Source organism: Haliotis asinina, chromosome 16 (assembly GCF_037392515.1).
Source record: "Haliotis asinina isolate JCU_RB_2024 chromosome 16, JCU_Hal_asi_v2, whole genome shotgun sequence".
Taxonomy (NCBI): Eukaryota; Metazoa; Mollusca; class Gastropoda; order Lepetellida; family Haliotidae; genus Haliotis; species Haliotis asinina.
In genome coordinates, this window is record NC_090295.1 from 46,788,365 (window position 1) to 46,804,337 (window position 15,973).

Sequence of the window (15,973 nt, forward strand, 5' to 3'; positions counted from 1 at the left end):
ACTGAAAAAAAAATCAAGAAAACAAAGAAAAATTTGAAGATGGTAAGAAAATAAACTTGTGAAGTTTCAGGGCCTCATAATCAGAAATAACTGGAAACATGAAAAGAAGACTAAAAAATGAATTCTATTATATATTCTGTTATTTCTGTTCCACAAAGGAGTTGTCATCCTAAAGAAAAACAGAGATTTCTCCCAATTTCTGCCAATGTTATACTCCAGCAATGAATTTCAGCTGTGGTGGCCAACTTACGTTGATGTACATGCCAGGACCATCTCAACCTGCTTCTTCTCAAAGTTTTCCAACATGACAAGGAGAAATAGGTTCTTGCAGCCGTGGGGTACACCCTGGGGGAGCAGACGACACTTCTCTACGTTGTCTATTGCCTCCACATGAAGAGAGTTCCGTTGACAATAATCAGTCACAGAGTAAGAGTTGCTGAAAACAGAAACTATCTGTTGGACAACTGATCACAGATAAATTACTGAAGGAACTGAAGGAAAACATGAGAAACATGGCACCTTATTCTTTAGGATTTCTCGCTGACACTACTTGGAGCGAATGTTCTGTAGTCAGCTACAGTCAGACTGTATGAAATGATGTGTGAATAATCAACAGAAAAGATGACACCAGATCCAATATGTCGCATAAAGCATTTGCTTTTCTTTGTTGTTTAATGCCACATTCACTGTTATTTGAGCAATAAAGTTTGGATGAAAAATCCTCTGACTGACAACACAAGCATCTGTCTATGCAAGTAGAAGATGACATGTGTCCACCAAGTTTGCGAGCCTGACAATTTGATCTCTTCAGACGCCTGTTGCAAAAAGCATAATTCACAGAAAGTAAAAGAAAGAATGACAGTGTCAAATACTCCAGTAAAATTCAAGTCAGGAGACCTCACAATATTCTTCCTACTTTGTGCAGAGACCTTGTCACACAGGATATCAATATATCAGATTCATTAATCACTATCGCTGCCATGATTAGCTAATCGCCATGACAACAAAACATTTAAATCCACCCTACCCCTTCTTTTTGGTGATCATGACCATATCGTTGAAGAGAAACAGGTAGATGTTCTGCTTGCTGGGGCCTCTGAATGCCTTCCCAAATGGAATACGGCTACTGGCATCGGTACTGATACGAGTTAGCTCCCCTTGTTTCACAATATATCGTGACGCTGAGATGAGTGGGAATTCCTGAACAAAAAACACAGCATGACATATGTTTGTTATTCAATGCCACACTGAGAAATATTCAAGCTACATGACAGATGCCTGGGAATAATGATGTCTGGACAAGACAATCCACTGATTGGTAACTTAAGCACTGTTCGATCTACACAACTAGAGGATACAATGACATGTGTCAATCAAACTGTCAATTACAATGATACCTCCCTTATCTGGTTGGTGCCATTCTAAGTGAGATCACCCTGAGTTACATACTTCCAGATAACACATTAAGAGCAATGTAGCTACATGTAGTTGTCTTCAATAAAGACATGTTGGGTCCAGTTTGATGAAGACTGACTGTATAAATTCAAAATCAATGGAAATGTCCTGAAAAGATTTTCTTTGTTGTAAAAAATGAATTAGCTATAAAAAAAATACATAAATTAAAATCAGTGATAACACCAGACAGAGGTAAAAAACAGTCTCTATCACACTGACCTTGACCTTGAAGTCCAGTTGTGAAGCCAAGATACACATCTGCTCCGTCTGTTGCATCTTCTTTGCTCCATCATTGCACTTCCTCACCACCTAAACACCGAAAGCAAATAAAAGAGATGGGTCTTACAGGCATCATTTGGGGCAAATCATACACGTCAAAATTGATGTCTACATGACTCATGTTGATCATGACTTAATCATGTTAAAGGGTCAACTCCGCTTAACAAATTGCAGGGCCTGCAACAACAGGTCACCCATGCCCAATGACCGAGAGGTCTCTGAAAATACAAAAGGAAGACAACTCTGCTTAGAGAATTGTGGCACCTTAAACAGTGCAACCCATGTCCAATTCATGAATAACTATGGTGGGATAAATCCTGACACGCGGACATGTGTCTGGTATCTTTCTGATTTACCTTTCAAAAATAGTAGGGGATAATCCATTTTGCAAGTATATCACTTGCCAATTTTATATCTATGGAAATGAAACATTTCCAAAGGAGAGGAATAAATTGTCACATTTTCTCTTCCTTTCTCTTCATTGTCTGTTTCCTCCTTGGCTTCATCATTTGCATGTTATCAGTCTTGTTAATCCAGTATCCCCTACTGTTTTTGGAATGATATGTATCATCCTTTATCCACCCACCCTGTGAAGATTTTCCAGAGCCCTGGCAGAGGACTTATGTCGGTCTGAGCCTGGTTCCAGACGGTGACAAATGGCATCCACCAACAGCGGCAGTCTGGTGATTCTCTGCATCGGCAGCAACAGGAATGACGACATAGGCAGTGACTGGCACTCAGGATTACGCTCTAGACGGCGTACAGCTTCTACATACTCTACACGTTTCCTGAATAGATATGTACAGAGAGTTAGTTTAAGTCAACAGAATAAGAGTTATAATCTAAAACGTAGTCTTCTCTTGTCTGAATGATCTGTTTATACTACATATTCAGTCACTCCAGGAGTCAGCAGTAAAAAGTAATTCTGCTATATCCAGAAATACGTTAGAGAAGACACTGTCCCTCAGTCACTGTTGGCATCTGGTCCAGAAATAGAGATTACTACACAAAGAAGTGTGTCATACGAATTATACTCACTCATATGCATAACTTTAAAAAAAGTTTCAAATAAGTCATGTGACACACTTGTTCGAGTGTAGTAATTTCTTTACTATCCATTTTAATCACACATATCTGTGGAGTAAAACACAGTAAGGAAATGTGAAGGCTTTCTCCATTTAGGTAACATTCAATTGTTTAATGACATCACAGAAGAAATACAGAAACAATGGCTGCTTGGTTAAAGTGATATGAGCACACATGTACATGTGATATATATGATGTTTCACCATGTGGGTAATAATGAATCTTTATTGTCACTGCAGTAGTTTACTGATACTTTGTATGTCATAAATTATGGGTAAGTCATCACATATTTTTACCAGACAGCCATAATGTGTAAAATTCAGATAAAAATAACCCATAGAGGTAATACAAGAAATTCAAGATGCCTAAACCTATCCACATTGTGAACTTACTTGAGGGTGTCGAGCATGTGCTCCTGGAAGCGCTGGTTACTGGTATAGCGTACATAGGGCTCAAAGTTCTTCAGGGAGTGGTTGTAGATGATATCACAGATGTCATTCATCACACAGTTGGTCTGCCACCTCTCCTCAAGGTCAGCTAGGAATCTGCAGAGTGAGTGAGTAGTTTGGTGACTTGATGGGATTGTCTATTTTCCTTGTAGAAGTCACATAACCCAGGTTTATCAGAGACAAATGGCATGGAATCAAGTCTGAGCAGTGTAGTGGGCTAAGTATAGTTGACTCCTAGAGTGAGTGAGTGAGTGAGTGAGTGAGTGAGTGAGTGAGTGAGTGAGTGAGTGAGTGAGTGAGTGAGTGAGTGAGTGAGTGAGTGAGTGAGTGAGTGAGTGAGTGAGTGAGTGAGTGAGTGAGTGAGTGAGTGAGTGAGTGAGTGAGTGAGTGAGTGAGTGAGTGAGTGAGTGAGTGAGTGAGTGAGTGAGTGAGTGAGTGAGTGAGTGAGCCAGCGAGTGAGTTTAGTTTTATGCCACATTTGGGAATATTGCAGCTATGTGGCAGTGGTGTGTAAATGATCAAGTCTGGACCAGACAATCCAGTGATCTACAACATAAGCATTGATCTGTACAAATGGTAAGCGATGACGTGTCAACCAAGTCAACAAGAAAGACCATCCGATCCCATTAGGCGCCGCTTACAATAAGCATAGTCATCTTTTGTGGCAAGAATGGGTTGTTCAAGATATTCAAGATATTAACAGGCATTGATTCTTATGACAAATATAGGTAGTAGAATCAATTGCACAGAGTAATTCCAACATAAGTGCCATTTAAAGGATCACTTTAGCATACAACCCAGGTACGTATCAAAGAGAAAACACTGCATACATACTTTTCACTGGCATCTCTAATAGCACCGATGTTAGAGAAGAGCACTTGGCGCTCCCTCTTTGTCACAACACAGCGGTCAGAGTGGTCAGCAGAGAACTCAGGTGCAATCAAGAACACCGTGATGAGGATGTTCAGGCTCTTCAGATACGAAGCCTCAGATGTTATTATCTCAAACATAGCCTGTGGAAACAAACAGGGCATAATGATATGCATAAATAATAAAATTGAGTGTTCACCTGTATAGTCTGATTTCACCAAGGTCATCATTATCATCTAGGAAACATTTATGTTGTTTTTTTATGTCATTTCACACGGGCTGAGATTCCATGGTGTGTGACATGCTACTGGAGTGTAATTTGGAATGTTACTAACAGGGATTTACAGGACAAAATTCCTGCTTCCTATATGCATAAAAACTCGTCCACAGGGATGCAGAAAAAGTCCAAATACTTTTTTTGAATGTTGATCAAGTAATAATAAACTATCACTGAGTCCGCTACCAGTCGGATTATGATATCATTTACAGTTTAATTACTGTTATGATCATGATACACAAAACAAAAGCAGTAAGTGAATTGCAACAATATTATTTAGTATTAAGGATAATATTTAAGTGTCTGGGACCCCCATTTTGCATTCCAAGACCCCTGAAAATTGTGAGCGTCAGTCCTGGGGACCCTCAAATACAGGACTCAAGGTAGATCCCTGTTATTAATACGACAAGGGTTATTAGCATTGCTCACCTCCTGCAGTTTCCTCTCTTGTGGTTCCATTGTCTCAAGAACCTTTTTCTCCTTAACCTGAAATATAACCCATCATATGAAGATACCATGGTTAGCAAATTCCCAGACACATCATGTCATTATATGAGAGAATGGGGCTACCAGTCTTTGATATTATGAGTAGAGTCTAAAGGTACAAGGACAAGCCATCAATAAAGTTCCTGACCATTCAATTAATTTGAATCAACAACTTCCCACACAAATCCCTGATACCTTCAATTTATATCAGAGCAGATCAGCTGCCTATAGTGGATATGAAGTGATCCATCTTACATAGACTGGACATTCTGATGGTGAGTCACTGGAACCATTTCTCAACACAATCTCCACAAAGATCATGAGAATTCAAGAACACACTGTCATCCATTTGAAACCACAATTCAGAAACTAAAACAATTGAACATCGCAACACTTTACCTCTGGCATCTCACACCAGAGGGCTCTGTGCAGTGATCCTGTTCTTCCGAGGACCTCAAGCATGGTGGAGCGTTTGCTGGGCGAGATGTCCTCTGTGGACTTGGCTTCTTCCTCAGTCAGTATTCCATCCTGCATCGTCTGTTCCACATCCTCGTATATTCCACCTTCTGCAACAACACACACACCACCATCAGCATTTACAAAGTTCTTTAGTAATGGATCATGAAAAATACTGGTGGAATGGTGACAGGCACTATACATGCTGAAATACTTTAACAACACAAAATCTGTTTCAACTAGAAATTAGAGAACTTGAATTAGAAATGACATATTGTGCTCAATTCAACCTCAAAACATTGTTGTCTTTGATATTTCATGATAAACGTCCAGAACAACTTAAATAGATATATGGGTCCCTTTTGCCAAATATTACAAAAAATAGAATACCCATTTTCAAAGCGTTTGTGTATAGTAAGAATATTTTGTGATTCATATCAACAAATATGTCACCAAACTTGCTAAGCAAACGCACTCTTGCTGTGTTCACTACAATGGCAAATTAATCTTAATTTCATGAGCATAAAGTTACACACTGTAACCATCCAGTCCTGGAGAACAGTGACCTTGATACAAATCTCTTGCCCTAAAGCACATGTCCACTCAGTATTTCCTGGTCAGTCTTCACCGAAGGTATCATTTGAGTATTTCTCATGAAGAATGGAAATATCATCTTATGCAGACTCCCTACAGAAACAGGTCAGTGCATTTTAATTCATGTCCCATTTTTACAACTGGACATACAGTGTTTCAGACCAACTGAATTTCATTACTGATCAATTGTGCAATTGGTCATGCTGTTGATCACTGAATTCTCTTGTAACGATTCGACTATTTACAAACCACAGCCATATAGATGGAATATTGCTGAGTGTGGTGTAAAATTAAACTCACTCACTCACTCACTTATAATTAGTTGACCTGTGAAACAGATAAACATGGTTTTGGAAAGAAGTAATTACTCAGCTGCATCCCCTAAGAAATCTGAAGCACTCAGTTTTCATCAGTGACAGGATGTGACAATAAAATCCCCTCATTTATAATTGAATTAAATATAATTGGGTCATTTAACTAAAAAATTGAATAAATAATTACTTCGATACTGGGAAATGGGGGTACTCAAGTGGATAATATGTACATCATCAACAACAACAGCAACAACATCAAGACTACTAGTGTTACCACTACTACAACTGCTTCCTCAGATATTCTGATATTTGACAAAAACCACGGCACCATCGTATGTACAATAATGAGGTAGCACTTCCATGGAAAGACTGATTGTCAAAGGAACTAGATGGCAGCACAAACATTTCTTTTCTCTTCTTTTCCGTATAGAAGCAGTGTCAAGTATGAGTAAGTAGAAACTTCACATAACATGCTATTTCAGTCATAAAGCATCCAGAGTTTAGAAAAACAAAATGTCAGTGCTTAAACTGAAAATACAAAATACCTTGGAACAAATTCATGATTTAAAAAAAATACAGTTTTGGCAAGCATTGGATCCCTGTCTCTATAAAGTCACAAGCTCACTGTAACAGTAGGTATTGACAATGGTAAACAGAAACTGAAAGTACAACATGCAGTTAGTTTGCATTATCCACTCATATCACTTATCACATGTTTCTTTCTTATTTGTAAGCAAATGAATAAAACATATATCACACATGTGAGGTATAACAACGGATATACAACAGCACTCTTACCTTTCTTTCTCTTCCTCTTAACAACTAGCAAGCATAAATCAAACAGAACTTACTTATCAATGGGTCGACAATTGGAGGGAAAAACATATACTCGGACCGTAAAGTCTGCTAATTTTCTGCTAAAGAATTAACATCTCGTAATTTCAAATTTTGATCTGATTTAGGAAAGAGCATAATGATTGATCCTTGGTTGAAATAATGGATCTGCCATCATTTCCTTATCTCTCATACCAAGGGATAGAGAGCAGATAACATGACACCATTCATTCAAAGCTTGAAGTCACAAGTATAAACGCTGTGGCACACTGCAAGTGCAGTATTAAAACCATGAGAGAGAGGGCATGGCTTTATGCTGCTTCTAGCAATATTTAAGCAATATCAGAGCAGCGGACAGTAGAAATGAGCTCCATGCACTGTACCCTTGAGGAGGACTGATCCTGGGTCTTTGGTTTGACAAGTGAATACTTTGACAACTGGGCTACCCTAAACATTGAGAAGACGTAGTAAACATATTGAGATGTCAATACAGTATCCAAAGGAAATGTTTGTTTAGGTGAACAAAACTGCATACAATGCTATGAAACTTTCAGATGTGAAAAGATAATCAACGTGGCCCAAGTACCCACCACTATCATCATCACTAATGGCCTCCTCCATCTTGAGTTTGCGGTTAGCTCGGATGACATTCTCTTTCGTGTAATACTGGTAGAGAGGCTCATTGACGAACTTGCTGGTCTTCATCTTCATCTCTCTACCCAGTCGACCATACACCTGATCATCATCCTGGAATATCAACATTGTGTGTAAGGGAAGCAACTCATACAAGGGAGATCACTCTACAACAAGGGAGATCACTCCATGACTATTTTAACATAATATTAACCAAGATCATACTGATAATATTTGTGAGATAACAAACTTGTGATAGATGTTGAACCATATCAAGTATGGTCATCAAGGACAATTATTTAAATATACTGAAAATCATCAGAATAGTTGGAATACTAAAAATGTAAGTATTCTTTCACAGTCATGAGTATAGATCACAACACATTTTCAGTCTTTTCAACATTCAACATTTGACTAGAAGTTGACCACAGATGTAGTGTCAGATAAGAAGTATCTCTCATCCTCCTGACTTACAAGATCTTGGTACAGGGACTGTCCTTCTACTCCAGCAGGACTCCACTGGTCAGTTTCAGGGTAGATGTACCCAGATGATGAGGTGCTAGAAGCTGGGCGGTCGTCAGCTGTGGCAGTTTTTCTGAAAAAAAACCCAATGTCATTAAAGTCTCTATCACAAGTCACATGATGAACAATACAGATAATGATTCATGAGAAACAAGTACGTCCTATTAGAAAGTGAAGGTGAGTTAATCACAGTATATCGCAGGTAAGAAAATCCAGTCAATGACATCATGAACATTGACCTATTCAAAAGGGACAAAAAAAGCATGCACGAACCAATTCAGCAAGACTGACCATCTGCTCCCCTTAGCCGCCTTTTACGACAAATATGGGTTGCTGAAGGCCAATTCTAACATGGATCTTCCTGATCCATGCCATCACGATACGATGATGCACATTCGACCTGGTCACGCACTGAGGCAAACAAATCATTATCCTCACAGCCATTTCTTATGACAAGCAACTGTTATGTAACCATGGCAACAATATTTGAATGAACATTAAATTATTTTTGTGAATGAAGAGACACATGATCAATTATGCTGTTTCAGTACTAAAACATAAACATACAGTAATTGTAACAGCTTAATTTCAGCTGTATAATTTTTTCATCAAAAAGACAACATTATAGTTGTGGGACATTAAGACTGATTTCTTAATCATGGACAATCACTCACTTCTGACATGCCACTGGGACAGAACCCCTGGCCATGCAATAGAAATTTACACCTTTCAAAGGCAATCCTTCACACATTCATTCACTTCTTTCTTTCCCTACATGTAACAAGCAGTCATAATCAAAGTACCCATCACAACACTGAAATTCACATATATAGAGAGAATCTAACCCAAGTGTGTACTGATATCAAACATATCAACACGAGATGATAAAGTAACAAATATCCAAGGCTTGCCAAGGATATTTTTACTTTTATGAACTACCATTAGATTTGCAATGCAGCAATGTCATAGCATTGTGACATCATCAACATCATGATGTCATAGTAATGTCAGGGCATTGTGCAAAATCTACTGTCAAAACAATATCTCCTGATAGATATTGTCTGATCTCACATATGCGATATCTCCTGTGGAACACAGTTTTGGATGATAATCAATGTGGGAAAATAGTTACACAGAATCTGAAAATTACTGACTGCAGTAGAATTATCACAGAAACATTTCTTTTTTGAACAAACGTAGGCAAAAATTGTGTCCTGAAGCAAAAGGTACATACAACAAGTGACTTCACAATAGTGAGTGAGTGAGTGAGTGAGTGAGTGAAAGTGGATTTATGCTGCAGACAAGATTCAATTAATGTCAGAATAGCCATTTAAGGCATGATGGTTCAGAAAAACAGTGCTGGACAGCTTGTGTCTCAGGCACTTTGTTAGAAGTGCAAGGTCCTTTTGCAAGGAACAACACAGAAACGGACTTCACTCATTGTAACCATTTGGGGAATTGAACCCACGGCTCCAGTTGACGAACCAACGCTTTAACCAGTAGGTTACCTTGCCATCTGACTGAATGTCAGATATAGATCCTTGCTAGTGGTATACAGATGTCAAGATATGTAGGGTGTTGTGGTGTCTCATACACAGTCACAGTGTTTAGAGTGAGTGAGTGAGTGAGTGAGTGAGTGAGTGAGTGAGTTTTATGTCGCTTTTAGCAATATTTCAGCAATATCTTGGAATAGGACTCCAGAAATGGGCTTCACACATTGTACGCATGTGAAACTGAACCACTGTCTCAAGCATGACGGACAAGCACTTCAACCACTAGCCTAACTCAGTGTTTGCATCCACATTACACACGGGTGTGAGGTTGTTTCTAAAATTAAAACAAATTAGAAAACAAACAAAATGTGACGCCTGATCAAGATCATGCCAACGGAAGAGAAAACATCAAGACAAATAATTCTCAAATTGAAAATCTAACTAGAACAACATAAACATGCGAAGGATGGATATTGTGCAGCCATGGCAACACAAACCATCATCTGGTGAAGAGTGAGGAAAACCAAGCTCTTTGTAGCCATGGTGACGGTTCCATCTTCTACGGCAACATGCTTGATTGCTTGTGAACAAAGGTTACCATGGCAGCAATGACATTGTCACAACGACATGCTGTAATTGACTAGGTTACCATGACAACATGAAACAGGTAACGCTTTCAAATACTTACCTGAAGAAAGATCCTTTCTTTTTCTTCACAGAAGACTTAGCAAAACTGTGCAAAGATTGAGGTTTTTTTTCAATCAAAATCTTTTTAGACTCTATTATGATGCTTGGATTTCTACAGTTTCTTAAACTGATATTCTCTTTGTGAAGTTCTATCATTTGTAACAATTCCATCATGTGCTAAAAATAAATTAGATTTGTTGCAAACCACTCCAAGTTCATACTGTCAGTCCCTGGAAATGCCGGAGCCAAAATTTAACAACACGTTGTCTTAAATGTTACCAGTGAAGAAAATGTTATCTAACAATAACTATTTATATGGACCATTATTTCTCTGCACCAGACATGCATGCAGGTGCAGTAGTTGGACTGTGGAATGCAGAGATATCAGAGGAAAAACTATCACAAAGTTATAATTTCATATATGCATATATCATCTAAAGTTATTGCTTTTCCTTACTTTGACCCAGCAGTCCCAGAAACAAACAGAAATAAGGTCTACATTAACACTGACAATATTCCAAAAATACAACTGCTCATCATGGAAAACACAAGTCAAGATGACAGTAGGTCACTGTGACCCAGCCAAGGTCACAGCGACCTTTCATGACTGGTACAGAAGCTGCACTGATAATATAGTGTATGTGTATCCAAATTACCTATCATAACTTCCATTTTGATGTTTAATTGGTTATTAAGACTTTTCAAGAGGCATCGGCTACACATGTAATTTGTCAGAGGAAAGACATTCTCATGACAGAATATGAAATGACATCCTTGCATATCCACTCATCATTTTGTGCTGATGAATGTTCTCATGATGTGGACGAATGTGAAGGTAGACCCCATGGTCAGTAAACTCTTCAATCATGTTACTTCTTAAATACATTCAGCCATACAACACTAGATCACATTTCCCTTGAAATAACTAAGTCTTGACCAAAGACCATAACTGTAAAAGTGCTGATACATACAACTTGTCATTCCTTCATACCTCAGAAGAGTATAATACTGCTCAAGAGTTTGATGCCACACTCAACAATATTAGAGATTCATGACATGAGCCTGTAATTAATGAGACATGGACCAGACAAGCCAGTGGTTCACACTGTGAACAATGGTCCACACCACCAGGATAAAAAGACAGAACCCAGTCACTGAGTCCGACCATCCAACCCACTTAGTCAGCACATGTTCACAGGGACCAGTTCTCACCTGTTATCTCAGTGGGGTCTAGATGAATTTAAATAGAACCAATAAATATTGTTTTATGTGAAACAACATCATCGCAAAAAGCTGCCATGTCATGACCAGAAAGAACACAGTTGATAGCCTCACTGCCTGAACATGATAGGTCAACATGCAGCCATTTGGCTCTTACTACAATGCTGTTGTTTGTAATTTAACCCTCAGCAATATTCTAGCTACCTTCACAGAAACTTTGATATTTTTGTAATTAGGCCCAGGTAAATCAGTGAGAGATATGATGATCAACAATAAACCAATGCACTGAGCCATTAAATCTTTCTTTCAACAACCATAGTTTGTCCAGAGACAAAACTATTTCCACATCATATCCCAATAATGGGCAACAGGGAGCCTATTCTGTAGCAAGAAACACCATTACAGAAGAACAGCTTGATGAATGTAACAAACCTTCAGAAAAAGAAAGGACTTAATATTTCATGCGAAAATCTTACACTGAAAGTGCAAGTAAACTGGGAAGTAGATGATTGAGTTAGTGAGTGAGTTTGGTTTTACGCCGCTTTTAGCAATATTCCAGTGATATCACGGCGGGGGACACCAGAAAGTGGGCCTCACACATTGTACCCATGTGGGGAATCGAACCCGGGTCGTCGTCGTGACGAGCGAACACTTTAACCACTAGGATACCCCACAGCCCCCAGTAGATGCTGAAAGGAACCAAGGATATATACTTACTCTCTTCTGTCGACAGATTCTGTCTTGCCGGTCCGCCCAGTGGAGGGGTCATAATCCACGTAGCCGTCTACACAAAGAGCATGAGTGAGTGAGTAAGTGAATTTAGTGGCATTTTGAACAATATGCAGTTATACCACAGCATGTTACTTTAACATGGGGTGGTATTGTAAAATATGTTGATTTCTTTCAGATATGTTTTAAATTTACTCTTCGTTCCTCTCCCATATTTATCAATAACCAATCAGTATTCCGTGATGATTATTGATCTCCATGTTCCATATCAAGAGCCGTCCCTACTAACAGGAAATAGTATCCACCTTTCATTGTGATATTATCGCATCTTTTCTCTACATGAAAACTGATTCTCATATCACAATAACATATCTGATTATCCATGTCATAAGTTAAGTAGTGTATAAGAAAACCTTACTACACATGAATTACCTGGGAACTCCTCCCCATTGCCATCTGCATGGTCCATGGAAGCAGGAACGTCTCCGAGTGATGCGGACTTGAGGTGCTGGCCATGGAGATAACTGTCCTTGCTCACACTCAGCTGACCTTTACGGCGAAGGTCACCCGTGGAATGAGACGATGGTGCCCGTTCCGGGGGTGGAATGACCATATCCAGTGTGGGTCCGGATGTCGACTGATTCCGGGGAGGAAGTGGTGGGGAGTTTTCGATGTTTGTTTGATTTATAACCCGGGACGATCTTGGTGGGAGGGGAGGAGGTGTAGGACAAGACAGACCCTCATCCTCTGATAACTTGGACGAGACAGTCTCGCTGAGTTCTTTCTTTTGCCTCTTTCCACTGCTCCTCTCACTGGAGCTGCGTGACAGGGACGACACCTTCTCCAACTCATCACCAAGTGCTTCATCTACAGCTTCCATATCAGAATCAGTTCCGGTCGAAATTGATGGTGGTTCAGAACCTTTAGTCTTACCAATTTTACCAAATTTGTTTCCAATTTTATTCAAAACACTCGTCGCCTGGGCTGATATGTTGACCTTGGCCTTGATTTTATCGCCTAGGGATTGTGAAGGACCATCACGCTTTTTCCTCGAGTCTTTTTCCTCAGTCAAGAAGTCTGCCTCTTCATACAGACTCTCGCCCGGGATTGGTTCGTAGGTGGTGCTGTTGCTGTCTGTTTCCCAGTCTTCTTCCTCTGACTCAACCTGGTACAAGAGGATGTGAACATCATTTAACAACAGGATGTGAAGATCATGTAAGAACAAAAACAGTGATGATATAAAAGCTTATGACGAGCATGCTTATGACAAACTGAAAGATATAGTGAACTCTATTATAGTTCTGGTTACCGTCACCTTATTTTAGCTGAAATTCAAATAATACACTATGACTATAATAGACTAAAATTATTCATATTTGATCAACTATAATTGTCTCTGCTGAGATGACTGGACCTACATACATACATCAGTTAATCAAAGGTTTAACATAACTGCAAAATAATGACTTAATAAGGAATATCCAAGGACCAAGCTTTACTTGGAGACTTCAACAGCTTCATCATATTAAATTTCACACACAGAGTTGCTTGCAAATATTCTGGCACTGTTGTACTAGGAGAGGTGAATATCTACTGGTTGTTAGTCTGGGTATGGCGTCTGAGCACTCAGAATACTCACGTTCCTCTCAGTACTGGCAGTAAGGTCTGGAATGCTGGGTACCGAGGTCGGCAGTTTCTTACTGCGGCCCAGAGAGTTGGACTTTGTCTTGGTCTTAAAACTTGGCTTCTTCAAACCCTTCTGCTTCCTGGCGACAGACAAAATGGGGAGTGTGTAATTGGCTTTTAACTTTTTACAGGGACAGTGTCAATGTTGAAACTGATTTGAATCAGTCGAAAGCATAAATTTTGGACAAGATATTTTGGACTACAAAGTGTCATATTTTACATTCATCATGACAGCTAGAGATGGCAAGTGAGTCAAAAAGAGAACAATGTAATGTCCAGCATAGTATCTAATAAGCCAAACAAGTAGTCTCCTTATATGCAAACATTTTAACAATAGGACTGAAATAAAATGAAATAAAATGAAATCATCATCATCGTCATCATCATCATCATCATCATCATCATCATCATCATCATCATCACTGTGTGAAAAGAACCTGAAAAAAAATAAATCATATCATCTGACACATATTCTGACAAAAAATCAGCATCAAACTCTTGAGACCTTCCCTCCATGCTGGTGGTAGACATGTTTACAGTGGGCATTCCTGCCTACAGATTTAATAACAGGTGGAATATATACAATGTCTGTTTGAATATACAGAGTAAAACACATGTTTAATTCAGCACTTGAAGGCTGAAACATCTACAGATTTTAAGTGTGACATGACATAAATCAGGAGTCAGTGAAAGTTTCACACTCATATTCTAACATTTACAGTGGATAGAAAAGGGCAGTCTTTACACGGTGAAATTCAAAGAACCTGTTCCGAAAGAATACCACACATTGGTCCAACAAGTGAGAGCTTTGAGCAATATTCCGTCACTACCATGACAAGGGACATCAGGAATGAGCTTCATAGAGACTGAGCAAGTCAATGCTGTTTTTCGCTATGTCAGAAATATTTCATCCAATACACTTTTGTTAATTCATTTTATCATTTTATAAAAGGGATGACGTAAAATGGATCCCAACACATGCTAGGTGGTGATTAGTTCCATGACAAAAAGATGCAATGTGTTCTCAGTCCAGTCCGTACAAATATATTTCATTTGGTTGACACGCTGAGAAATCTTTAACTAACATCACACATGCAAATCTGCTACAAAATCTGCACTACAGTGGAAGCTGTCAAAACCGGCATCTGCCCAATCCAGCAAGTTTACAACACCGGCATAAAATCTCAGTCCCATCCGTGGCTTGTACATTTATCATCAGCTCTACTTTCCAGCACACTGTCTAAACCATATTATTTCTTCAGTCCCAATGGGTGCCGGTTTAGGCAGTTTCCACCGAATTTGTAGGAATGCCGAACAAATTTCTTCACAAATTGTTATACACATACTACATTTGATATTTTAAAGATTTATTTCATCTCACAAATAACACATTGTGTCTTAAATATCTATCCACTTTGAGATAATCTATTAGTTTGGTTATTACCTCAAACAAACACAATATCAGTTTTGTCTCTATTTCTCCAAGACTAAAATAATGAAATAATAAGATAAACGCATCATGTCTGATTTGACAAGCAGACTGATGACTCAACATGTCTTGCAAATGTTGTAGATAGGTGTACACTGAGTAGCACCAAACATGCCATGAACAACCTTGACCTTGCTATCTGATTAGCACAGAGGTAAGGGAGTTCCTCTATGGGTCAACACACCAGGCTGTCCTCATCAGCAGCATCAGCAGCTGACACTAATGTCATAACACAGACAGACAACTGACTCCCTGTGTTGGTTAACTAATTGTCTTATATAATCAGTTGCCTCTCCTAACCACACTACATGCACACACCCTTCGCTTTTGTTAGAAGCATGAAAACTTCATAATATTGATGTTGAGTATCAATGTTTCAACTAGTCATCTATGTGCACACTCACAGAAAATCA

At 38.9% G+C, this 15,973-nt stretch overlaps 1 protein-coding gene across 3 annotated transcripts in view; it reads right to left on the reverse strand.

The window, feature by feature from the left end:
* Window positions 1–15,973, reverse strand: part of LOC137267580 (uncharacterized) — a 65,926-nt gene that overhangs the window by 12,791 nt on the left and 37,162 nt on the right. For all 3 annotated transcript variants that reach the window (XM_067802065.1, XM_067802066.1, XM_067802064.1), the window contains 15 exons: window positions 14,025–14,151; window positions 12,818–13,550; window positions 12,374–12,440; window positions 10,437–10,481; window positions 8,208–8,328; window positions 7,691–7,847; window positions 7,065–7,088; window positions 5,302–5,468; window positions 4,846–4,902; window positions 4,104–4,282; window positions 3,213–3,365; window positions 2,321–2,522; window positions 1,675–1,764; window positions 1,028–1,200; window positions 251–436 (listed from right to left, as the gene is read on the reverse strand). In XM_067802065.1, coding sequence (XP_067658166.1) covers window positions 251–436; window positions 1,028–1,200; window positions 1,675–1,764; window positions 2,321–2,522; window positions 3,213–3,365; window positions 4,104–4,282; window positions 4,846–4,902; window positions 5,302–5,468; window positions 7,065–7,088; window positions 7,691–7,847; window positions 8,208–8,328; window positions 10,437–10,481; window positions 12,374–12,440; window positions 12,818–13,550; window positions 14,025–14,151 — 2,481 coding nt within the window. The remainder of the gene's footprint in view (window positions 1–250; window positions 437–1,027; window positions 1,201–1,674; window positions 1,765–2,320; window positions 2,523–3,212; window positions 3,366–4,103; window positions 4,283–4,845; window positions 4,903–5,301; window positions 5,469–7,064; window positions 7,089–7,690; window positions 7,848–8,207; window positions 8,329–10,436; window positions 10,482–12,373; window positions 12,441–12,817; window positions 13,551–14,024; window positions 14,152–15,973) is intronic.